This window comes from Mizuhopecten yessoensis, unplaced genomic scaffold, assembly GCF_002113885.1.
Source record: "Mizuhopecten yessoensis strain PY_sf001 unplaced genomic scaffold, ASM211388v2 scaffold10331, whole genome shotgun sequence".
Lineage (NCBI taxonomy): Eukaryota > Metazoa > Mollusca > Bivalvia > Pectinida > Pectinidae > Mizuhopecten > Mizuhopecten yessoensis.
In genome coordinates this window covers 1,993,162-2,020,065 of record NW_018408493.1, presented here as the reverse complement: position 1 = coordinate 2,020,065, position 26,904 = coordinate 1,993,162, and the positions used below count along the sequence as shown (strand labels likewise).

At 35.8% G+C, this 26,904-nt stretch overlaps 1 protein-coding gene across 1 annotated transcript in view; it reads left to right on the top strand.

Annotated features, from left to right (window-relative positions):
• Positions 1 to 391: 391 nt before the first annotated feature.
• The window catches only part of LOC110460155, a 28,381-nt gene continuing 1,868 nt past the window's right edge, over positions 392 to 26,904 (top strand). Inside the window, exons 1-21 of the mRNA XM_021512895.1 lie at positions 392 to 541; positions 1,798 to 2,048; positions 3,116 to 3,269; positions 4,709 to 4,848; positions 6,272 to 6,443; positions 7,787 to 7,923; positions 9,500 to 9,647; positions 11,395 to 11,525; positions 12,629 to 12,755; positions 13,395 to 13,528; positions 16,774 to 16,897; positions 17,728 to 17,861; positions 19,048 to 19,207; positions 19,951 to 20,155; positions 20,586 to 20,734; positions 22,017 to 22,238; positions 23,004 to 23,230; positions 23,496 to 23,727; positions 24,512 to 24,785; positions 25,375 to 25,631; positions 26,413 to 26,650. Of these exons, the coding sequence (XP_021368570.1) occupies positions 1,804 to 2,048; positions 3,116 to 3,269; positions 4,709 to 4,848; positions 6,272 to 6,443; positions 7,787 to 7,923; positions 9,500 to 9,647; positions 11,395 to 11,525; positions 12,629 to 12,755; positions 13,395 to 13,528; positions 16,774 to 16,897; positions 17,728 to 17,861; positions 19,048 to 19,207; positions 19,951 to 20,155; positions 20,586 to 20,734; positions 22,017 to 22,238; positions 23,004 to 23,230; positions 23,496 to 23,727; positions 24,512 to 24,785; positions 25,375 to 25,631; positions 26,413 to 26,650 (3,610 nt within the window). The 5' untranslated portion in view covers positions 392 to 541; positions 1,798 to 1,803. The remainder of the gene's footprint in view (positions 542 to 1,797; positions 2,049 to 3,115; positions 3,270 to 4,708; positions 4,849 to 6,271; positions 6,444 to 7,786; positions 7,924 to 9,499; positions 9,648 to 11,394; positions 11,526 to 12,628; positions 12,756 to 13,394; positions 13,529 to 16,773; positions 16,898 to 17,727; positions 17,862 to 19,047; positions 19,208 to 19,950; positions 20,156 to 20,585; positions 20,735 to 22,016; positions 22,239 to 23,003; positions 23,231 to 23,495; positions 23,728 to 24,511; positions 24,786 to 25,374; positions 25,632 to 26,412; positions 26,651 to 26,904) is intronic.

The window sequence follows — 26,904 nt, the reverse complement described above, 5'->3', positions numbered from 1 at the left end:
ATTTTTACCAGCACAGGCCTTTTAGGCCCACCGTTGGAAAATTAGTCGCGTGCAAAACGAGATGAATCGTGCATGGCCGAAACTGTAGACTCCGCTATATTTTGTTAACTATAGTAGATATAACGAATAAGTGAAGTCATTTAGTATAGTAGACAGAGTCACGTAATAATAGGTTCATTGCTATTTGTTAGACGTACAATAATTATATTGAAACTGTGGATTTTGAGATCTGGTAGACGTGAATTGGCCCACCTACTATACGGTCCGAGGCGGTTATTGTCGCTACTACCTGAGTCGTTTCAACCGGATAAATGAAAGGAACTAATGAATTTTTGATGCGCCCGATTCAAACATTTTCTTGATTGGGATTTAAGCTTTAACAAGACACCGACAGCACCAAACCTAGGCCTACTTCAAATCGATTAGGAAATAGTCCAAAACAAGAAATATCATGTTGAACATGATGTTTGACTAGCAGTGCAAATTTTGATTCCTTGACGGGGAGAGAACTTTCATTATCGTGTTGACGTGATCTAGGCTGGTAAGTTATTTACATAAAAATACAGAAAACATGCTGATCTTGCAATGCGCAACGACACGTTGTTTACCTAGGTTACACGTTACAGTGCCCGAAAATAATGTTGGCAGTGAAACAGATCTTAAGGGGTTCATCTTTAAACTGTCAGTAAACGACATCAGAAGGTATGTTGTATATATATGCAGCGGAATTGGACTGGGTCGATCGTCGGCGACCAAATGCATATATGGCTCAATTAGTAGAGCGTCTGTGCTAGAGCTCTGAGGGTCCCGGGTTAGAACCCCGGTCTGGCTGTGCATTTTATAACATGAAATCAGTTTGTCTCTTTTAATTCTGTTCATCAATTACAAATTCCATAATCGATATAATCAGTTCATTACTGAATTCAAATGTCAGATGTATACAACTTTGTATAGTGTGCATTGAAAGTAATTTATATTGTTGATTTTTATTATATGACTGATGCCAATGTTCGAAAATAAACTGTAGGTTGTGAAAGAAAGAAAACTCAAATGTATAGTAAACATGGAGAACTATCTCATGCCTATTGATGTTACAATAGCGTTATCCTATGAGGGTATAAACTGATTCAATCTTTATCGGTTTACTACTTCTGATTCTAAACGAATAGTTAATGTTGATTTTATACTGTTCGTGCCCATCACTACTGTCCCAGGGGTGGAATTAAAAAGAGGAGTTTACTGGCCCAAAGGTCCAGTTGAAGTAAACATATGTGTATTCACTGGTCCTGTTTGAAGTTCATTGGTCCAGAAAACGAGGGCCAGATGCCCAAACGAATGCCTTTTAGGGGATCCGGAAATTTTTTAAAATCTAGAAGCTATGAGGAGCATCCTGGGCTTAAAATACAGCTCTTCAACTAGAATCAAATCTGCTGAAATTTTAGACAAATTTACAAAATATCTACTGGCTCAGCAGGATAGCTTATTGAAAAACCTACTGGTCCAGCCAGAAAACCACTGGCCAGTGGACCAGCGGTTAATTCCACCCTGCTGTCCATATGGGTTTTCTTTGATACTCATGTTTCCTTTCATATTAAGAAACCATGCATTCTTTCATCCTAGCAAACAAGGGTGATTTATATTTATCTTATTTCATTTTTGTTGTACATGTAGAACGAATAAAAAATAATTTTCTATAACTTGGGCTGAGGTTAAATTTTACGTTACTCTTATAAACCTGATTTTTCTATATATACATACATATATTACAAATTGTTCACGTCACTTTATTAATTTCAGGAAAAAATGGCACTTGAGGAAGTGTTTAGGAAGTATGATTATGTTCATGGCACAGAAGAGACTGATGATGCTCTACAAGAAACTCTTGTACAACAACGTGGAGATTTTGAGGACGCAGGTAACGTGCAAAATCTTCAGAAATGCATGTCCGTCCTACAAGAGAAAATCTGTGTAAAAGGATTCCCGGCAAAGAGGACCCCAGGCTATATAATGGCTTCCAACTCCCTGGAGGTCATCAAGTATGTAATGAAGTGAGTATCTTTTAATAATTTTATTCAATTCCTAGCATGATTAAATCCAGGAGCTTTCCTGGGTATTTTAGACTCCAGCAACTTGACTAGGTCAATCGTTGGCAAACAGGTACCTAAATTGGTAGAACGTCCATCTAAAGTTAGGAGGGTACTGGGTTTGGACCCCGATCTGGCCGTGCATTTTTTCGCTCCTGATACATTTGGTGTCTGAAACCAACCCTTTTTTCAAATACTGGGTGATTGCTTGATAAGGGGATACCCGAACCTGGGTTGTAAATAGTTGTGTCTTTGAGGGCAAAGACTTAGAAAACGGAGGGAGGAATGTAGGGGAACTTGACTGGGTCAATCGTCTGCGACCAAGAAGCTCAATTGGTAGAGCATCCGTCTAGAGTTAGGAGGGTCCCAGGTTTGAACCCCGGTCTGGCCATTAATTTTTCCTCTCCTGAAACATTTGGTGTCTGTGACCAACCCTTTTTTCAAGTACTGGGTGAGTGCCTGATAAGAGGATACCCAAACTGGGTTGTAAATAGTGTTGTGTTAGAGGTTGAAGACTTAGAAAAAGGAGGAAGGATCGTAGGGGAACTAGACTTGATCAATCATCGGCAACCAGGTAGCTCAGTTCGTAGGGTGTCCGCTAGAGTTCAGAGGGTCTCCGGGTTTGATCCCTGGTCTGGTTGTGCATTTCCCCACTTCTGAGAATTATTCATTCACTGGGAGTCCTTTTTTATTACTCTATAAAGCCAGTTAAGTATCCTTTTTCATTATCTCATTTGCCTATTTAATATCCTTGTGAAATGCTTGTTCATTCTGATAATTATTCAACTTGATTCAAAGCATATTTTTTTCTTGGGGGGAAACTTTATGAACTTCTATTAAAATTCTAATTGAATTTTTTATTCAGACTTAGGAAATTTAACTTTTTTAATTTCCTCCCCAAAAGAAAATGTATTAATTCTACTTTGCTGAAATAACTGTCTCAGTCTAGACCTCGTATGATTTACAATTGATTTGTGGCAATAAGGCGAAGGAGTGTGTTTTATTCTGAAAATTTCATTCTTCTTTTGCAGTGATTGTGTCGATAATGACAGAGCAACTGAGGAAGATTGTCAGAAAATGCTGTTTGACTTCCTGTTGGCATGTTTACGCACAGGACCAGGATCTGCCCTCGGAGATATCATTGGAGATGTCCTTAGTATCCAACACATGGAGAACTATTTAGAAGTATGTTTTGCACATGCAGTTTAATATTTACATTACATCTTTTAAAAATGTAATTATGCTTTCTTTCATAGCCTAATATATACATCTTCATTCCAGGCTGAGAACTTTAATTTTAAAAAAAGAAGACATTAATGTACTTTGTTTTTTTAATAATTGCACTTTTGATGTGTACACAAGAATTGATGACACTTTTGATGTGTACACAAGAATTGATGACACTTTTGATGTGTACACAAGAATTGATGACCCTTTTGAAAAGTTCACTTGAATTGATGATACTTTTGAAAAGTACACAAGAATTGATAACACTTTTGAAAGATACACAAAAGAAAATGCAGGTATTGATGCTCATGTTATTTTGAATATTATGTCGATGACTTTTACATAGGTTACAGGTACATTGTCTAATATGTCAAAGTACATAACATATGTACATCCTTACCTCTAACACAAATCATGACAAATAAACCAAATACTGAAGATAATTATTAACAGCCACTTTGTTTCTGAATCCTATTTCATTTAATTTGATGTATGATACAGGCCTGTTGTAACTTGTAGCCTCAACCTTACACCAATACAGTACTTACAAAGCACCACCTATATTAAGAAAATGCAGATTTCTAACCTTTACCTTACGCTTATGCCACCAAAGCATCATCTATATGAAGAATATGCTATTCTTTATGTGTTGTTAAATTAAACCCTCAAATAAATGCTGGAAAGACTTCTTGTCAAACTGACTGTAGGCCAGTGATTAAAAGTCAAAGTACTCCATTATACTTAGCACTCTTTATTTATATAAGTTACAAAGAGAAGCACTGTAAATCCAGTTTTGTTATCTGTAACCAGTGATATAGACTATACCACAGGCTATGTCTCAGGAAGAAGCTTATACATGTTTATGTATTTGGTTATCAACAGTTGGCCATTGCCTGCAGTGAAGAGTGAATTTCAATAACTGTAAACATACATACTTACATGTACTTTAATGCACTCAATTTTAGCACCTTATCAAGCTTTCACAGATCAGTGCATTGACATCATTTAGTGCATTTATAATTAAGCATAATATTTAAACTGCTAAAATGAGACTAATGCTAGGATATGTATGGTTACAGTTGTCAATCCATCATTAAAAATCCTTTGTTAATGACCCTGTTAAATAACTTTTATAATAACACATTTTAACTCATTCACCCCTAAAATTTCATAATGAACTATTCCAACCTCTGAATTGGAAGAGTACAAAGATGTCTTTAGGGGTAAATGAGTTAAGTAGGACAATAACTAAACTAAATGTACTATACAACACTGATTTGTTTATAATTGTTGGTTATTTAATATTTTACAATAGTTTCATAAATGAAAATAATTACAGAGTTATTTAGAATTCTGTATACTTCTATCACATGATATGTCAACTTAATTTTATATAGGCATTAAAGGGCAAGGAGTTGACAAAGCTCATCTCAGCAATGAAGGAATTCACACACACATCGGAGGAACCAAAGATGTCTCTTGAAGACCAAAGTTCTTGCTGGGATCACTGCATCTGTGGAGTTTTAGACACAATGAGGTACTATGTGATAGAATAAATAAATACTGTATTTATCCTGCAATAATGGTGGGGGGGATTATTACCAGACATGTGATTACTTAGTCCGAGTTTCCTCTAGCCCTAACACCAGACTTAGACATTTTGACATATATAGATGTCTGGTGTGGGGCCAGAGCGCACTGCTTAGTATATGAAAATGTGGAATTCTCCGACACTGTTTGGTATCGGGGTGTGACTAATCAACAAAAAGACACAGTCCGGAAATCTTCTAAACAAGAATAATATTTTTCGTTTTCGGTCCGGATCAGTACTGTTTGTTGATAAGTCATCCCATGACCTACAAAAATGGTGTTCGCTCAGGTGGGATATTTTGATCGATTGAAAAGCAAGGACTCTGCTGATTGAATTAGGCAGCTATTGGTGATAATAAGAGCTGATTTGGAAAAATAAATAATTCATTCATAGATATATGTGAGGTATGTGTTGTGTCATAGTAGATTATTGTTGTCAGCACATCTTAACTCTCTGATACCAAAGGGTGTTGGAGAATTCCACGTTTTCATATAGCAGTGCGCTCTGGCCCCACACCAGACATCTATTCCGTCTTTCCGTATTGCAGAGTTATCTGCTCTTGTGAGCAGGTATTGATTGTTACATCATTAGTTTGTGAGAGAAAATTGCGTCGTTTTCTCAAAACATTATGATGTTACGTATAGCTCTCACAAACAAATAACGTAACAATCAATATCCGCTCACAAGAGCAAATAACTGTGCAATACGAAAAGACGGAATATGTCAAAATGTCTAAGTCTGGTGTTAGGGTCAGAGGAAACTCTGGCCTAAGTGATTACTATCCCCTTGCAACAAAGTCAGGAAGGGGATATATTGCTTGTATAATCCGTTTGTACGTTTGTTCATACATACATATATATACATTTTGTCATCACTTTAACAGCTTCATTCCTGCACAGATTTTGATCAAATTTCATGTATTGGACATACAAGAGAATACCCCAAACAAGTCTATGATTCATTGGTCCATGGTCAAGGTCAAGGTTACCGTAACTTCATGTATTTACAGATCTTTTTTAAAGACACTATCTGGCGACTTTTTTCTGCATGGAATTTTGATCAATTTTCATTTATTAATCATTTATGCTTTGTCTAGCTTCTTTCATAAAAGAGTCAGAATGAAAATAAGTTTGAGATTCCTTTTATCATATATGCTCCACCAAAGCATGTTTAATTACAAAACTTGTGAATACATTTAAACTGAGAAAATCATAGGAAAACTGTGTAAGAAAAGAATAAGATTGGTGGTACATTTATTATGTTTAGCATTCTAATTTTATAATGTTTTAGCGAACCAAAAGTCTGTTTAAGTCAATCACAATTTTCAAGTTTTATTATAACAGGACTATTTTTCTGTTTGTATTTACAGTGAAAGTAAAAACCTTCAGGACGCCGACTTTCAAGAACAGTTACTGGACCTGTTCATATTCTATTTCCTCAAGATGAAAGACGTGCCTGTCGAATACGACCTGCCTGTACAAAATGTCATGGACAAAATAAAGTCCTTGTACAGAGAAAATTATGACAGAAACCCATACAAGGTGTGTTGTAGTGGTGTTCCTTTTAACCAACTTTGTCAACTTAATACAGGGTGGGGGGCTCGGGGTGGGAGGTGAAGATCCAACATCCAGTCAGCGGGATTTTTCATAAAGATCAGCAAAGTTCAGCATTTCCCAGTTGATGGATTCTTTAAATAGAGTTTACTAGTTCAGCCATAGAATTATAGAATCACTAATGAGAAGAGATAGCCATGACACCATCAACTGGGATATCAGCAAGTTTAATCCAGTGTTTACATGTTTCGAACCACTAGGTGGGCAGACATCAGAACTTAAGTATTCCTGACGGAAAAGTATCATAAACAATGTCCATCTGTCTGACATTTTATTCACCATCTTTGCAGAAATGATAAAGACATAAAAACCTTGTGCATATCAAGAGTTCACAAAACAAATAGAAACTAGATAATTTGGGGGTTATCTCCCCTGAACCTCATTCCTGTCATGCATGCATAATAAACTGATTTTTCAACTACAATCCATTTTAGTTGGAATATTTCAGTCTAGATTTTGTTATGTTTTCGGAAGAGTTATTCATGATTTCATGTATATTTCACTGCTATTCTGCCATACGATTACTGTTAATATAAGTTGCTAATATTCACAAGGGTTTTAATTTTCGCAAATTTCTTGAATGATTTAAATTTGCAAAATTAAAACCCTCGTGAATATTTTGAGATCAGTAGCAAACAATAGTGTCGGATCTGGTAGCAACGATGATTTTGGAGTTTTAACTCCAAGTTTTTCTGTTTTTCACCACTGTACCATGTTTAAGTTACGTTGCTATAGTGAATGTATACTGTCTCTGATCGGAACAAAGTAATGAATATCTTGACGTTCACAAGACTCATATAAAACAATAAGTTTAACTCGGGCAACAACATACAATTTTTTTTGTTGAAAACAACTCACTTACCTGGCACTAGGAACAGGTATACACATGTGTCCGGTAATGTTGTCAGGTTGTTCGTTGCTAGTAGTAACAAGCACTCGGAACTCTTTGCGAGGTGATCCAAAATAGACTTACCATATAGAAATTATGATTTGCGAAATTACCCCCCCCCCCCCCCCCCCCCTGCATAGTTTCAGGTACAAAACTACCTGGTATACAGTATAGTATTTCAACAAGAAACCATTTAATATGAGCACACCTCATTTGGGGTCGTGGATTCCATAAATTCCATACAACCTGCACTAATATCATTCGTGTTGAAAAGTTGGGAAAAGTTGGATGGCAAATGGCAGACAAACTAATGTATTTCTTTTCATTAACTACATGTTTATATGAAAAAAAAACAGTAACTCTATCCATTTTCTATTTTAAGAATCTGAAGAATAAAGACATTTTTTGCAAGCACATGATACACATACAAGATGTGATTGGTGACGAGAAATTTGGAAGAAGTGAGAAACAAGTGGAACAAGCTCACGATATTATCAGACTCATTCTCAAGGGCATGGGGTAAGAGTTACAACAGTATATGTGCATGATATTAGTTTAACATATTGTGTACCAGAGCATGCATGTAAGTCAGGACTTACCAGGTTGAATATTGTTCCTATATCTGTGGCAGATTTTAATTGTACATAGCCTTGATAGGGTAACGGTCGCCTTCTTGCTTCGCACTAGAGAGAATTTCCCTTTAGCTCAGTGGTAGACTGTCTGACTAGGAAGTTTGGGATTGCAGGTTTGATCCCCGGTGGAAGCAAGCTAACTCTTTCCTGTTGAAATGGTGTCTGTGGCCCTCCCTGTGGTGACAGGAGTTAGAAACCTAGGTTGTTGTGTTCGAGAGCGAACAAATTTAAAAAGGGGGAGTAGTGTGGCAGATTTTAATTGTACATTCAGGATAACGGTCACTTTCTAGCTTCACGCTAGAGGGAATTTCCCTTTAGCTCAGTGGTAGAGTGTCTGACTAGGAAGTTTGGGATTGCAGGTTTGATCCCCGGTGGAAGCAAGCTAACTCTTTCCTGTTGAAATGGTGTCTGTGGCCCTCCCTGTGGTGACAGGAGTTAGAAACCTAGGTTGTTGTGTTCGAGAGCGAACAAATTTAAAAAGGGGGAGTAGTGTGGCAGATTTTAATTGTACATTCAGGATAACGGTCACTTTCTAGCTTCACGCTAGAGGGAATTTCCCTTTAGATCAGTGGTAGAGTGTCCGACTAGATAGTCTGGGATCAAGGGTTTGATCCCCGGTGGAAGCACACTACTCTCTTTCCTTCTACATTTCCATGACATGGTATATTTGTATATGATATTATTACAATCATATAGTCATCTATTAAAAAGTAAGTAATCACTATATATTGCATTTTTACCAGTGAAATATAAGGAATTAGTCATTTAAACAGTGAAGATATACAAATTGTTATACATGTAGATATCATTTTTAGTATTGTCCAATCAGAACAGGTACTTAATAATTTCAGTGCACAGACTTTCAATTTCAAGTTTAGACGGCAGAAAATTGCGTCATATATTTGGGTATTTACATGAGTGTAATATTATTGATATAACAGAACTGAAAAACGAAACAGATTGTGCACATTATGTGACCTGAATGATGTCGAGGATGAGTTCCATTTCCTTTTTAAATGTCTTTGTTATATTGATATTATAAGGTTGAAACTAATTAAGAAATATTATGTAAGACATACAAGCATGTATAAATTAATTCAACTAATTACTTGTGAGAATTTATCAGACATTAGAAATCTTGGCAAGTATATTTAATACAAGCAAACAAAAGGAGATCTGCGCTGATTTCTGGTTAGTGTTCACTCTTTTTGTGTGTGTGTGTGTATCATTTTGTATGTTGTCTTTGTATCATGTTCTGTATATATGTTATAACTGATAAGTTAATCGACTTAAAGTTATAAAGAACTTGAACTTGAACAGAACTACACAATTGATATCATATTTGTTTGGAACGTAATAAAATTCATATTGTGTATTATATGAAATGCCAGATTGGTATAATATCTATTAGTATAGCTATTATTTTAAAAAGTGATACATTATTTTAACTACCTATTTTACAGTGAACATCCAAAGGATTTGAAAGATATTTGGGACAATGTTCTAGATTTTATGAAGACTTTGTCCTTTTCAAAGAAATGTGCTGAGTTTCCTAAGATCATGGAACGATTCAAGTATTTCTTTGAAGAAATGCCAAAAGGATCCTTGAAGGTTTGTATTATTGTAATAATAATGAAGGCTAAACAAAAATATGTTTTGGTTTCTGGAGACATCAAGGGATCTAGCATTTGCCTTCCAGAAAGAATATGCATGTGTACAGTTTTATACCTCCACCTTCAGTTTTTGATATTTTTGGTGTTTAACAAAAATTGGCTTCTAATACTGTAGGTTGACCATTATGAAAACAGACGAGTTAACATAATTTAATCATCATTATTATTAGGGCCCCACATTAGAGGTAGACACACAGTGTCCTCTTATCTCTCTGTCCTTCTACATTTTTAATTCCAGAGATTTTTTCTGAATCTAAAAGACTTGATCATTTTTGAAATTTGACATATTGATACACTGTGATATGTAAATGTGCAATAATAGGGGTTTTACCGTTTCTGAGGTCAAGGTCAGGGTCACTGTTACTAAAAATAGACTACGGGAAAGTATGTTATAGTCATATATGACTGGGTCCGCTTGCTGACCTAGCTAGCTGTCAGTGTTCTACTTCATGATGTTATCAGAAGTAAATTTAACTGAATATTTTGTACAGCAATCAATGACTGACCACAAAATTTCAACAACAGACTGTTTATAGATCAGTGATTGTGAAATGAACATATTTACCTTTGTCAAAAATGCCTTCAGAGAAACGATGGTAGTCAAATGAAAACAATTTCAATGATGAAAATGTTATTTTTTTTTGTGAAACATGATCTAAGATTCTTTATTTTGGTGAAAATAAATAATGTGAAAATCATTCATAGAAGGCATCCGGTGTATCCAAACAGCTGCATCGCATTGATACTCAAAAATTTAAGTCATGATAATAATTTGAAAAAAAAATAAACTGCAAAATGTAAGATTTAACTTTCACATAATGATCTGAATTCTTGAAATATTTCTTATACAATTGAATTAAAAAAAAAATTGTCCATCTTGCAAAAGCGAAGTGTTATAGCTTTCTAAATTTAGAATAGACTTTAAATTGTTCAAAGCAGGTTAATTAAGTGGAGTTTTTATTACAAAAACAAAAATATGAAAAAAAATATTCTTATATTCAGATGACAATCAACATCTAAAATTTTAGTCTTTAAGATTTAATTCTGTAAAGAAAATGGACCAGGTATATATATATGCTTTCGATAGAAACTGTAGTCACACGATATAATAGTGTTTACAACACTGGACCACTTAACGAATAACGAAATTAATTTCAGACTGTTTATGCTTATAATTTCATGTTCTAGAGGAAAAATGGGATACTTGGTAATTTTTGGTATTTAAGAACAAAACATAATCAAAACTGAGCACCATGCAGACAAACAAGTATACATTCAATCAAACAACATTTTTAAAAGATCACTGTGCCTATGAAATCTTTTGGAAGCATGCTCTTCTCCAACCTAAAAAAAGAGTTGAAACTATTCAGGCACATACATGAAGTCAATGCCTATACGCTGATATACAGGTATATACACCAAATTTACAACCAGAAGAAGAAAGACAACCAAAAACACTGTTTGTTGTACCTCCTTGTCCTTCTACCAAGGCCCCGCCCTGGCCCCGCTCCTAAAGGAATCCACCCCGAACAAGGGCTAGCTACACCCCTGCTGTTTGCTTTAAAAAAGACAAGAGTAATATGTAAATGTTTAGAATTGCAGTAATTGATGCCAATATCTTACTTATTTTTATGTGTGTTTAACAAATTGTATGAATACACTTTTTTTTTGTTTTTGTTTACTAGGAGCACCCTCAGCTTGTAGACAAATGGGCACCTGTATTTGGAGAGATACTTCTGAAGACTCCGTCAGTAAAAGCTTTAGAAACCTGGGTCTACAGGATGGCAGACACAGTACAGGAAGAATGTGTACTGAAGTAAGAACTTCAACAACTTGTATTCTAAGTGGATCATAGATTTCCTTTTAGGGGCCACAGTGGCCAAAATGGTTAAGGCGTCTGACATTCTGCTACCACTAGCCTTCCACCGCTTGGTCGCGGGTTTGAGACCTACGTGGGGCAGTCGCATGGTACTGCATCGCCGTGGGTCGGTGTTTTTTCTCCGGGAACTCTGGCTTTCCTCCACCAACAAAACCTGGCACGTCCTTAAATGATCATACCTTTTAATAGGACATAAAACACAAAGAAATTATTTCACTGATCATGTGATTTACATTATAATGCATTTAATTCTAAATCATTTCAATTTTAGAGCCTCATTATGGAATGATGGTGTTTTAAATATTAACACTGAGTCAGGAAATGGATATCTTGCTTGTCATGTTAGATTTATCTTTGTTATTCACTCTAGATACATTATCTTCTCTGCAACCCTGGGAATATGTCATGACAAAATTGCAGGCTCTTTATTCGACACATTGTGAATGGTACAAGTAGCATTAGTCTTGAAGTTTTTCATAAAGATAAACAGAAACTGCACATTTGCATATACAACTGTATACCGAAACAGGTTTTTGAAGCTGGGTGTAACTCCTGCGTCTGTAATCTTCAAAGGGCAGGTATCATCCTAGCGATTGGTCAAGTTTTATACCTGAAATTGATTGAAAAGCTGACTGTGAGCTTTTGATTTTGTCATGCCATATTCAAAGGGATGCTGGAAAGATGAACCATTGATAAACTGATGATATAATTGTTTATGATTGTACTGACAGCGCACATAATGGTTAAGTTTGTGGACTCCATTTTTAAACATAGACTTGTCCTATATCCATGCAAAGAAATTGCATGGCCCTAGTTCAGTTTACAACCCATAGGGATGGGATTTTGATGTACATGTATATGAAAATTCTGAGAGATTACCTCATATACTACACGGTGCTTTAATTATAAATCACTTTTTAATTCTCAATGACGAAAATCATGTACAGCATTTGAATACATCTTTTAAAGACTTATTCTTGAGACCAAATAAAAAACAATTCATGGGAAAAATTAAACATGTCAGGAGTTTAAATTTGCAGGAAGGATTCTGCTGCTGCTTGGTTCCCCATCCTGAAGGGTCTCTACAGATGTGGACAGAGGGAGAGTGCAAAGACAGCAACCGACATTCTGGACGAAGGAAAATTCAAAAAAATTTGGACATGGAAAGTAAGACAACCATACATTCTGCAGGATCGAACAGTTGAATTTCAAAGCAGTTTTTCCGTTTTAAAAATCAGAGATTTTTGTAACAAGTGAATATATATATGCTGCTGTAAGAATCACACTTTTTTATTAGTGTTTTTTTTCTTTGTGAAAATCAGAAGTTTTATAAAATATTTTTAGTTTCTTCAATTTTTTTGTATTAGTAACTTCATGTTTAAGCTTATTTTGATTACCATACCTTAAATATAACAGCAAGTATGTTGCATGTAAGAAACGTCATTGCGCTTTCCAAAAACCTTGTTTCCTACGCGGGAGTATGCTGGTAAACAGGAAATCAAGCAGTGCTTAAAATTTTACATTAACTCATTCCCCCCTAAAGTTTCATAATGAACTATTCCAACATTTGATTTGGAAGAGTTCAAATGTGTCTTCAGGGGTGAATGAGTTAACAACAGTCACCAAACACTTTGTTAAAATTCAACCCCTCCATTCCGGTAGGAAAATATGTTGGAAAAGCTCCTGCTGATTCATAACATTGTAGCTTTCATTTTCCTCTAATGACATTACAAATTATAAATGGTAAACACATACATTGAGGCTATCAACCTATAATTATAATTATTGATTTATTTTGTTTCCTAGAAAAATTACCAAGATGCGATAGAAATGATCGAAATCATAGGCAAAGTGGACTTTCCAACCTCTGGCGATAACAACGACAGCAATTTATTGGCGGCCTACGGAGACGGCATCAAAAGTCTCCTGGAGCAACTAACGTAGGTATTAAAACGGAACTATATAGTACATAGGTGGCAGGTTATCTTGGATTGTAGATTTCCTGTCATGTCAAAAACTTGATGATGCTAAATTCTGATTACAGAGTAGAAACAGGGTGTCTGTCTTATATGTTATAACATATACAGGGTGTCTGTCTTGTATGTTATAATGTATACAGGGTGTCTGTCTTATATGTTATAATGTATACAGGGTGTCTGTCTTATATGTTATAATGTATACAGGGTGTCTGTCTTATATGTTATAATGTATACAGGGTGTCTGTCTTATATGTTATAATGTATACAGGGTGTCTGTCTTATATGTTATAATGTATACAGGGTGTCTGTCTTATATGTTATAATGTATACAGGGTGTCTGTCTTATATGTTATAATGTATACAGGGTGTCTGTCTTATATGTTATAATGTATACAGGGTGTCTGTCTTATATGTTATAATGTATACAGGGTGTCTGTCTTATATGTTATAATGTATACAGGGTGTCTGTCTTATATGTTATAATGTATACAGGGTGTCTGTCTTATATGTTATAATGTATACAGGGTGTCTGTCTTATATGTTATAATGTATACAGGGTGTCTGTCTTATATGTTATAATGTATACAGGGTGTCTGTCTTATATGTTATAATGTATACAGGGTGTCTGTCTTATATGTTATAATGTATACAGGGTGTCTGTCTTATATGTTATAATGTATACAGGGTGTCTGTCTTATATGTTATAATGTATACAGGGTGTCTGTCTTATATGTTATAATGTATACAGGGTGTCTGTCTTATATGTTATAATGTATACAGGGTGTCTGTCTTATATGTTATAATGTATACAGGGTGTCTGTCTTATATGTTATAATGTATACAGGGTGTCTGTCTTATATGTTATAATGTATACAGGGTGTCTGTCTTATATGTTATAATGTATACAGGGTGTCTGTCTTATATGTTATAATGTATACAGGGTGTCTGTCTTATATGTTATAATGTATACAGGGTGTCTGTCTTATATGTTATAATGTATACAGGGTGTCTGTCTTATATGTTATAATGTATACAGGGTGTCTGTCTTATATGTTATAATGTATACAGGGTGTCTGTCTTATATGTTATAATGTATACAGGGTGTCTGTCTTATATGTTATAATGTATACAGGGTGTCTGTCTTATATGTTATAATGTATACAGGGTGTCTGTCTTATATGTTATAATGTATACAGGGTGTCTGTCTTATATGTTATAATGTATACAGGGTGTCTGTCTTATATGTTATAATGTATACAGGGTGTCTGTCTTATATGTTATAATGTATACAGGGTGTCTGTCTTATATGTTATAATGTATACAGGGTGTCTGTCTTATATGTTATAATGTATACAGGGTGTCTGTCTTATATGTTATAATGTATACAGGGTGTCTGTCTTATATGTTATAATGTATACAGGGTGTCTGTCTTATATGTTATAATGTATACAGGGTGTCTGTCTTATATGTTATAATGTATACAGGGTGTCTGTCTTATATGTTATAATGTATACAGGGTGTCTGTCTTATATGTTATAATGTATACAGGGTGTCTGTCTTATATGTTATAATGTATACAGGGTGTCTGTCTTATATGTTATAATGTATACAGGGTGTCTGTCTTATATGTTATAATGTATACAGGGTGTCTGTCTTATATGTTATAATGTATACAGGGTGTCTGTCTTATATGTTATAATGTATACAGGGTGTCTGTCTTATATGTTATAATGTATACAGGGTGTCTGTCTTATATGTTATAATGTATACAGGGTGTCTGTCTTATATGTTATAATGTATACAGGGTGTCTGTCTTATATGTTATAATGTATACAGGGTGTCTGTCTTATATGTTATAATGTATACAGGGTGTCTGTCTTATATGTTATAATGTATACAGGGTGTCTGTCTTATATGTTATAATGTATACAGGGTGTCTGTCTTATATGTTATAATGTATACAGGGTGTCTGTCTTATATGTTATAATGTATACAGGGTGTCTGTCTTATATGTTATAATGTATACAGGGTGTCTGTCTTATATGTTATAATGTATACAGGGTGTCTGTCTTATATGTTATAATGTATACAGGGTGTCTGTCTTATATGTTATAATGTATACAGGGTGTCTGTCTTATATGTTATAATGTATACAGGGTGTCTGTCTTATATGTTATAATGTATACAGGGTGTCTGTCTTATATGTTATAATGTATACAGGGTGTCTGTCTTATATGTTATAATGTATACAGGGTGTCTGTCTTATATGTTATAATGTATACAGGGTGTCTGTCTTATATGTTATAATGTATACAGGGTGTCTGTCTTATATGTTATAATGTATACAGGGTGTCTGTCTTATATGTTATAATGTATACAGGGTGTCTGTCTTATATGTTATAATGTATACAGGGTGTCTGTCTTATATGTTATAATGTATACAGGGTGTCTGTCTTATATGTTATAATGTATACAGGGTGTCTGTCTTATATGTTATAATGTATACAGGGTGTCTGTCTTATATGTTATAATGTATACAGGGTGTCTGTCTTATATGTTATAATGTATACAGGGTGTCTGTCTTATATGTTATAATGTATACAGGGTGTCTGTCTTATATGTTATAATGTATACAGGGTGTCTGTCTTATATGTTATAATGTATACAGGGTGTCTGTCTTATATGTTATAATGTATACAGGGTGTCTGTCTTATATGTTATAATGTATACAGGGTGTCTGTCTTATATGTTATAATGTATACAGGGTGTCTGTCTTATATGTTATAATGTATACAGGGTGTCTGTCTTATATGTTATAATGTATACAGGGTGTCTGTCTTATATGTTATAATGTATACAGGGTGTCTGTCTTATATGTTATAATGTATACAGGGTGTCTGTCTTATATGTTATAATGTATACAGGGTGTCTGTCTTATATGTTATAATGTATACAGGGTGTCTGTCTTATATGTTATAATGTATACATTGTTATGAGTAAGTTGACCGAAGAGCATAACCACTGACGTCATCTGGCCCCGGACAATAGGCCAAGTAGGATTGCCATGCTTCAGGGGAAATTATTGACACTTCCTAACATCAGTTGATACAATGCAGGAATTAGCTAGCACTCTATCTGTGACTACCAATAAACAATGTGTTTGTTCTTTGATAACAAGTTACTGATTAATTTTGATTATTTTCCAGGCTGGCCAAAGTTGCAGACAAAACGATGGGAAGTGTAGCTAATTTTGTTGTGTCAATGATGGAAAAACGGTCAGGATTTCTCAACGAGTTCACTGAGCGATTTGCGGACAAAGTTTCACTAGAGGTAGGCTAGTGTTTTATTGATAAATATGTGTCCGATTACATGAAGTCAGGAACAAAACTTCAGATGAATAAGTTGAATTTTTATCATTTTGACACAGATGTGGCTATGGTTTTATAAATATTTGTTTTGTTTTGATATTTTAAACCTGTGTGTGAGGCTCACATAACTTGATACAGAGAAATCCATTTAATATCACATTGCTTAATGATCGACATGTTATAGTTAATGTCATGTTTGACTAAAAAAAAAACTATTTCTCTCTGTATTTTTTATATGTACCTGACCATCGTCATAGGACCTTAGCTGCTGTGAAGGCGCAAAACACCAAACAAACAAACAAACAAACAAAGTAAAAAAAAATACAGCAAACATGAACCTGGTAATCTAGTTTAATTTGTTTGATATCATGTGATTGGACAATAAGTTCTCTTTATTCCGTTTGCCATCCTCGATTTCGCTGTCTTCACACCTGGGATATGTCAGAGCGAATATCGAAGGCACATGGCTGGTTGATTGGTGTCAATCTCTAGGCTGTTAGCTGTCCGTTGAAGATTACAGAGGAATGACACCAAAGACTTCAAATCCTGTCAATTTTACCACTACGCAACCGTGAGATTGTTTAGATGTAAATCAAAGGATCAAACAAAGTCTTGCTGTCTGATCCACAAGGTGGTGTACACTGAGCCTTTAATTTTGATATGACATATTCCAGGGGTGCAGAGAACGTAATTGAACGTTACCCCTGGAGTATCGTGCATGATCATTTACCAGCAGTGTAACAGGAAATCCTTAAGGGGATGATTAATTATAAAACTTGCGTTTATTTTCAGAACAACCAAGATGTTATCCCTGATCTAGTCAAGAGATTTTCCGTACTCTTCCTGGATGCAGATTATCCATGGGACAACCTGGATACAAGCAGATGTGGCCAGGCCATCTTTGATAGTGTCATCTCAGCTTATAGGTATACAGCTTAACTCTTTCCGTACTGTTGTCCTGTACATATGACAACAATATGTGCTTCCTGGTCCCTGTTGTCGTGTACACACGACAAAAATGTATGCTGTCTCATCCCTGTTGTCATGCATAAAGGACAAGAGACTTTGGTGTTATGTTTCTTCTGCTTGACTGGTTATAGTACATGACAGGCATGTGAACCAAAATATTGTTTCTAAAAGTAGCACCATCAGTAGGTAAGAAAGATTTTTATATATAGAGTATACATTTTTCATCAAGTGACCTATTGTTTTCGAATTTGCCGCAATTTGTTGTGTTTTGTGGTCTCAAACATATGGCGACTGAATTCGATACAAATTCTTGTAAATCTATCACCAAATATTTATGGGGACTTATGGATGTAAGAAGCGATATTTTGATATAAGTCAACTTAAAACCTACTTGTATTTGAAAAACTAAATGATTTTGTAACCATTATATATAAGCAATCCCCTTTGGGGACCCACACTACAATGCTGTTTTGAATACAATGAATTGTACCGATCGTAGCTGCACAAATGGTGATTTCTCAGTCATAATTAGCTGCATGGTAGTCATAATACTGCGAAAATGAAGACGTGTATGTCTTTGAATAACGACATGAAACAATTACAACATTGGTTCATGGTTACCATTTGTTTTCTTCCAGTCATCGTCTGAAAATACATTGATACTCCCCGATTTTGTAATGTGTGCGGAGGTGATCGAGTCTGGTTAGGACATCCGGTACGGATTAAGCTATTGTATATCTTTTAGGGTGTTCTGATGGTGCATTTGATAATACACTTGCCTTTCGCCAAGGCGTCCAGGGTTCGAATCCCAGATCAGACATGAAAAGGTACTGGGTCACAGCTTCCTGACCATGTGGGTTTTCTCGGGGAACTCCCACGTTAAGACACTCTGTGCACTTCCATCTGTGCCAACAAGAGTGATTTATTTAAGTTAGGAAACTTGTTTCACAATTGTTGTAAAAAATCAAGTTTATAGAATATATGGTTTATGGACATTTAAGACACGAGCCTGTGAGGCAGACACATCTTAATAATTAGATAGTGAAACATTGCCAAAAAACGTTAATGTAATAATCCATCTTGAAAACTTGTGACAAGGCATTCTCAACATTAAGTGTTAATATTTGATTTTGTATAATGAAGCTCCGGGAAGGACATGCCTGATGATGTGACTGAGATTCTGGTCAAGATGTTGCTGTACTCCATGGAAGCGGAGGATCTGGAATATATGAACATGGAGTACGGATCTATTACAATTTACGGCCTGGCTGCATCTGCATATCTGATCATGTTTGTGACCAAGGTAGAAAATTAAATACATCTGTGAGGGTTCTGAGTAGGATAATGTAAACAAAGAAATCATGTGGAAGTATTCATATTACAGTGTGTGGCTCTTAAATCTAGCATGGTGGGGAACCTTTCATGCTTGCAATGGTTCTAACGCTGTCATTCTATAATCTATAAATAAAATTGTTGTTTTGTTTTTTTCCACCTTCAGCATCTTTCTTAATGCTTCGGTTTTCCCCTTATATTATAATCTCTTTGCATTCCCAAACACAGTCGCAATGGTCAATGATGCGGTCAGTGTAAAATTCTATTTTGTTTTTATAAAATGGAAGTGTTCTGTTTATCTGTGTCTCGATAAAGGAGTAGATTTCTCCGAAAACTTGACAAACTCATATTGTCTGCATTGTTGAATCACTTCCATGCTCCATATTATCTATAAAATTGAAATATTTTCGCCTGTGGATTATTTCACATTTTTTTAATCAGCTTGAAAATTGTGACCATTAACATACCACAAAAATTTGCACAACTAAAAAAAGAAGTAAAAAAGATTTGTTTAAATTCTATTTTCAAAGGCTGTTGATGAAACCTTGTATTTATCATAATCATTTACAGTGAATTTGTGTAGAATTTTTATTAGTCTCTAGTGCCCTGTACTTGCCTTTCATCGATATCTTAATTGCTGGTGTAGAATGCTGTGCTTTTATTTGAGATAGACATTGGAACCAGATCATCCAGTGTTGCGTTTTCTTCCTTTAGCATGCCATCAGTGACTGTCCTGACAGAGCCCTGGGGCCACTGATGGCGGCCATCGTAAAACAGATGGACCATGAAGAGGAGCCTCTCCTGGAAGCAGCTCGCAATATCATGGCAGTGACAAGTAGCCAAGTGCCGGCTCTTGTCAGCCCGCACGTACCGACTTTCATCCAGTGGTACCAGACTACTCACTCTGTCGAGGCTTTATGTATGTGTTTAAGCATTTTATNGGGGGGGACACACACACACATGATCTCTGACTCAAAGTTGGTAGTGGGCTTATAATTACAGGACAACAAAACAGTGTTTAGTTTACATTTCTATTATACTGGTATATCTATGGGTGGGCTTATTACCAGGCATGGGCTTATTGCTGGATAAATAGGATAATTGTTACCTGCATGAAAAGAAACGTTAATTTTATATAAAATATGTTTTTAATGGACGTAAGTGGTGACCTTAAAATATATTTATAATGAACCACAGTGACATTAAAATATTTTTATGATGAACATGTATTCAACGGACCATAGTTTTGTAAATAAACATGCTTTTAAGATGGTTTAGCCCAACAGGGGCTATATAACTAAAATGTTTGTTTGATAATTGAAACAAGGAATGTCATGTTTATTTTACAGACGCTTTATCGAAACCATATCAAGTTGGTGACGGAATCTCAAAAGAGGATTTTGAAAAATTAATGAAAGCCTTTGCGGAAGACCCGAGTTCAACTGCTGGACCCTTACAATCTCTTGTTATAATGGATATGGGTGAAAAACAACCAGAGGTAACTCAATATTCACTCCTTGTATATTGGATGAAAAGGCAAGGTTCAAGCATTAGTTAAAAATGTACAAGTTATTCACAGGTCTTGGTGGGTATATATAGGTAACATATCTGAAGAATTATTTTTTTGGTTAATATGCAGGTCATGGCCTTAATATGAAAGGACTATGTATGGTTGGGCGTGTTTTGACCCCCAAATGCATCAAAATTCAAAACTTTTCAATGAACTTTGAAACGAATATTTCTTTAATTTTGGATACTTATCCCAAATGCTATCATGAAAATATCTTTTTGTATTTTTAATTATTGTTGCCATGGTAACAAGTTCAAATTTGCATTCATATTATCTATTTATTATTACATATATATATATAGTCCTTTGACCTGAAGAAGACAACACCACGGTGTTTCACTTAAGCATAATAAAGATACCAATCCGAAAAGTTCATGTTGAAAATATTTTTCTGTATCAAACAACATTTTACAACAAATGTTACTTACCTAAACAATAGAAGGGTTACATTCAAAGACAGGCAAGCATGACTGTGTGGGAACTTATAAGATATTATATATATAAGATGTGTCTTTGTGCACCAAATAAAGCATCAGAGTAAGTAATCAACTTTTGTGTCCGACTGATTGAGATACATGATCAACAGAAGTGTCCAGGCCCAATTGTGCTACAGTTATATCGGAATGGCAGCTTAGGGGAGGTTTGGTCGAGTGGTTAACACTTCGGCCTTCCACGCAGACGGCCAGGGTTCGATCCTCTAAGTCGTCGTACGCATGGAATATCAGAGAAAGTGTTTTTTCCTGCCCACACAACTCCAACAACCCAGGTGGCGTATAAAATGGTCTGGGGTGGATGTTGCGGTACCTGTGCTGTAGCATTCAAGTGAAGTGGCACTATAAAAGATGCAGAACAGAACACAATACATCTCCAGCACACACGCAGGCATACACACATAGGGAGATATTAGCCAGGTGGCATAGGACTAGTAGTTAGCGCCTGATAAGGCAGCTCCTGCGAATTCCTCAAAATTGAATTAATTAATGTATATGATAATTGTATTAATTGTATATCTGTGTACTGTAAAGTGCTTTAGAGTGGTTTATGTTAGCTAGATAGGGCGCTATATCAAATGTTGTATATTATTATTTATTATTATTATTACTGTATGTATGAAAAACCACAGTGCCATGGAACATGGATCCAGAATTAGATTTTAATACCAGTCACTGCCTAACTGTGTATAATGTTGTCTCCCATATTTTTATTTCAGCTGTTTACGCAGGAGCATGTTGACATGATATTAAGCCCAAAAATGATGGACGATACGAACGTCCAGTATCGGATTTTGATGGCAATGAGCGCAGTCATCTCTAAGCAACCGCAGCTGTTCGGAAACAATGTCATTGATTGTGTCCTGAAGAATCCAAAATTAAGCTTAACCTATTCACATGCGATAAAGACAATCGGAGTTAGCTTTGCATTTCATCATACGGTAAGTCTTAATGAAAACATCTTTATCATTTACTGTATTCTGGGAAACTTTCGCCTAGTCAAACTTTTGCCCTACGCAAATAAAACCTGTATTCACCCTTTGTTAATTTTGCCCTTCACATTTGATCCCTGTGTTGAATATGTCAAATGTTACTAATGTTCGCTTTTACCATAAATTCACCTTCATTACGGAAAGCAAAATAGCCGAAGATTAACCTGCTGAGAAAATTTCCTGGTTTACAGTATTTAAACATTTAAGGATGCATGGTACTTTACACCTTATAGAATGTAATTTGAATTAACAATTATCTCTCATGTTTTTAAATGTACAAACATCAATAGTTAGCTCATTTACCCCTGAAATTTTATAATGAACTATTCCCACCTTTGAATTGGAAGAGTAAAAATGTGTCTTCACGGGTGAATGAGTTAATGGGTACGCTTTTTGCACTTATTAAGAATGGCTAAATTATGAGAAGTGTTAATGTCAAACCATTGTATTCCTTATGTTAACAACAGTTGCAAAGTTCATAGATTAACTAAATGGTTCTGGTAATAGAAAAAATGACATTAACACGCTATATTACGTTATTTAATGGGCATTAATATGCCGTTAATGTGATTAATTGGTAATTAATGAGAGATAAATGATGACTTGTTTACCATTTGATAATTTTAATCAATAGACATCAATCAACAAGGAAATGTAAGTATAGTATCATTTTTTTTTTCTAATTTTTAAAATGTTTTTTTACCAATTTTCCAGGAGTTTGTGGAGACTGTTCTGACTGAGTTTCTGAAACTGTCTAAAAAGTGCGACGATCCCAATTACCAAGTAGCATTGGTTGACGGTATTCGTACACTGGGAACACAGCACGGGATCGAACGACTCAAGCCACATCGCCCATACATCGAGGAATTGCAGAAAAATGGAAAATCTGCTGCACTCAAAGACCAGGCCACTTCTATTCTTAATGAAATGGATGGTATCAGGTAATGAACACATATTCAAACTTGTAGAAACCTAGACACAGTTGGTCATAGCCACCTTAACCCATTCACCCCTGAAGTCAGATATGAACCTTATCATATCAAAGACTGAGCCAGTCCTGGGTTTAAAAATGTATTTTTAAATATTACTGAAAAACTGTTAAATTTGTACCAACTGTGGTAGCTTGACATTACATATTTTGTCTAAACAAAAAACTTTAATTAGACCAATTTTTGTTCAGACATAGTAAATTTGATTTGTTGCCAGTGTGGAAGGCATAGTGAAGGATGTTGAACAGCAGAAGGGAGATATAAATGTCCTCAACACTAAGGTCACCGAAACAACGGCTAAAGTTGACGTGGTTGATAAGAAAGTTGACAAGCAGGGAAAGGAAATTGTTACGGTCAAAACTGGACTTAAAGCTACCAATAAACGTGTGGATAACGTAGAAAAAGATCTGGATGAAACGAAAATCAAGGTTGAAGAGGTCGACAACAAGGTCAGTTTTATTTTCCTTCTTGAAATGGAGTCGCAATAATAAACATAGCATCATGCTTTACTTTGTTGGCATCTTATAAGGTATTTTACAAAATTAAATATTCAAGAATATTGGGCTACATTCGCGTATCCCGGTTGAAACGGTACGTGTGGCGCAGAAATTTTCTACGATAAACGAACACACTTGGACAGAGCAGAGCTAAAAATCCACAGTTTTGGAGAATAAAAAACAATGTTTCAAGAATATTATGCCCTTCTCTGACGCGTCCACTAAATTACATAACGTATCTTAAAAATTACATGTGACTTAACATTGTTTAAGAAAGAAATAATGCAAATTTGCAATAGTCAGCATTTTGTTTCGGTCAGGTACGTCTGGACCCCTCAATCTACACGTACCAAATTTTCCTGAGGTCAGCCTAGGTCCAAATCTGTACCTGTCGTTTTCTTTACAGGTTCAACCAGTTCAACCATTTCAACCGGATACGCGAATGTAGCCTAGGTCTGGTGTAAATAATCTGCAGACTTTTTAACTTATGGTCCCATTACAGGAATGGATAAGGACAGGATTTGATAAGTGGCACTCACTCAGAAGTCCACAGTCTTTATGTATTCAAATAGGTTTACAGGCTCAATATTTCTAAAAATAATTATGCAATATCTTTTAAACATATAATGTCAAAACTCCATGCTTTAACCCTAGATTCCTTTTCGAAAAATGTTGTGTAATATTGAAAAAAATGATTTTGTTTTGTTTTGATCTCCTCTGTACCATATCATTACAGACAATGACCAATGCCCCTAAATGGTCAAGAGATCTGACCAAGCTGATGAATCCACAGTCAGATCATGACTGGAGACTTCTGGCGAAGAGATTGGCGTACACACCTGATGACATCAAGGGCTGGGCGACCCAGCACGACCCCTGTATGGGCCTCCTCAGTGAGTGGTACGCCACCCACAAGACGATCGAGGCCACCCACGCTGTACTAGTCGCTCTACAGGAGATAGACAGGATGGATGGTGCCGCCATTGTCGAGAATGCCATGAAGGCTGTAGGTCAGTAAATATGTGCTGTATGTTATGTGACAATATGATTCCTTGACTTTCAAATAAGGATTTGAATTGAAGAAAAATAACATGTTTGCTTTTTCTTTTTCAAGCTTGATAAATAGTATTTTCAATAAAAAATATATCACCCTGGTAAAACAATTAGCTGCTTTCTACCAAATTGGCTAGGGAGAATGTTTTTTTTAGCTCATTCGGTAGAGTAAGTGACTTCCTCAAATCAAAGGTTCCTGGTTTGATCTCTTAGTGGAGGCTTTCAAAAATAATCAGCTTTGATCTCACAAGCATTTCTGTTGCAATCAGCAGGAAGATCAGTTCCTTCCTGGAGGAGAGTCAGCCTGATAAAATACAACCTACTTCATACCGACCTGGCTACCGGGAGAATACCAGTCTAGTACATTTGATTCCTAGTGAGGGCATTGACAAATAGTTACCTCTATTACAAGTAGGTAATGCTGGATTAGGGCATTGGTGTCATCATTTATATCTAACAATTAAAACTCTGCCTTGAAATACAGTTATAGCAAGAGAATATTGTAATATAATATTTTCTGATATTATATTCTGTTTCTGTTCTCAGAGGGAGTTGTGGAAGAAGAGGTAGACTACGCCACACCTCCACCTATCTTCCTTAGTTACCAGTGGGGTCATCAGAACGAGGTCAAGTTACTGCGCAATCACCTACAAATGGCCGGGTACGAGTGCTGGATGGACATCGGTCAAATGGGAGGTGGGGACAAACTGTTTGAGAAGATTGACAACGGAATCCGTGGCGCCAAGATCATTATATGTTGTGTGTCCGAAAAGTATTCCAAATCTCCCAACTGTAACAGAGAGGTGAGTTATTTTGTTGTTGGTATTGATCCCCCAACTGCTACAAGGTCAAGTATGGGGCAAGGGGTCAAAAGTCAAGGCCACAACAAAAGGTCAGATGTCAAGGCTTTGTTATGTTGGTCTGAACTATGACCTTTGAACAGCTCATAATAATTATTGTAGAATGTGTATCGTATGTACAGTTGCTCTCAGGTTTATACCCCTGTACATGGTCAAGGTGTCAATGTCACAGCAGGGACTAAACGTCAAATTATTGTAATGCTTGACTGGGTTCTAAATTTTGACTGGCTCAGTATTTTTATGACACTTCATACTTGGATGCATAATGACTTCTAACCACCTTGACAACTATCTTATTCGTACTCCAAAGGCCAAGGTCACCACAAGGTCACCAAGAACATGGAGTGCAGGATCAAGTCACTATAGTGCCTGTCAATGCAATTTCTGAAGGGTTTAAAATTTTAAATGAAACTTGACTGATGTATGTTTCATGACTGGATAGTATGTTTAATACACCACCTGTGTGTCTTTAGCTCAAAGTCATGACAAGGGTCAAAGGTCATATAGGTATGGTCAAGGTCAAGAACATAGAATTACAATCATTTTTCAGGACAGTGACATGTAAATGGCTGAATAAACATGCACTTTAATGAAATTTTAAACTTGGCTGTATCTACTTAAGATTATACAGTTATGCTACAGGGTACATGCATTGCTTTGCAATAAAGCTTTTGGTATATATGTTTATGCTTGTCTTGGTTACAATGGTTGTTACATTTTACAGGTAAACCTATCTGTAAGCTTGGGGAAGCCTATGATTCCCCTTCTGATGGAGAAGATGGCCTGGCCCCCTAAGGGCTCTATGGGACCCATCTTCAGCGAGTATTTGTTCGTGAGATTCTTCCAGCGAGGAGGAGAGGAGACCAAAGACCAACGTTTTTGGCCAGTCCCCAAGTTCCAGGAACTGTTGATGCAACTTAACATGTATAAAGCCATGCCTGATGAATCTCTTATAACTGAAGGTACAATTGTAACTAAACTGTAAAATGTAAACATACATGCTGGTTAGTTTACATATACGCAGTAGCTAGCTAGCTATGATTGAGGCTATACTGTTGCTACTAACTTTTGCTCTTTTGTTTGGTACCGTCACACTTGGCTGTAGACTGAATTCAGTCAGTCACTTGTTGATTCTTCCTAAAGTCTGAAGTATTGGATTCGTGAATTACCAAGCATACATTTACAAAAATCCCCCCACCCCCACCCCCCACCCCAC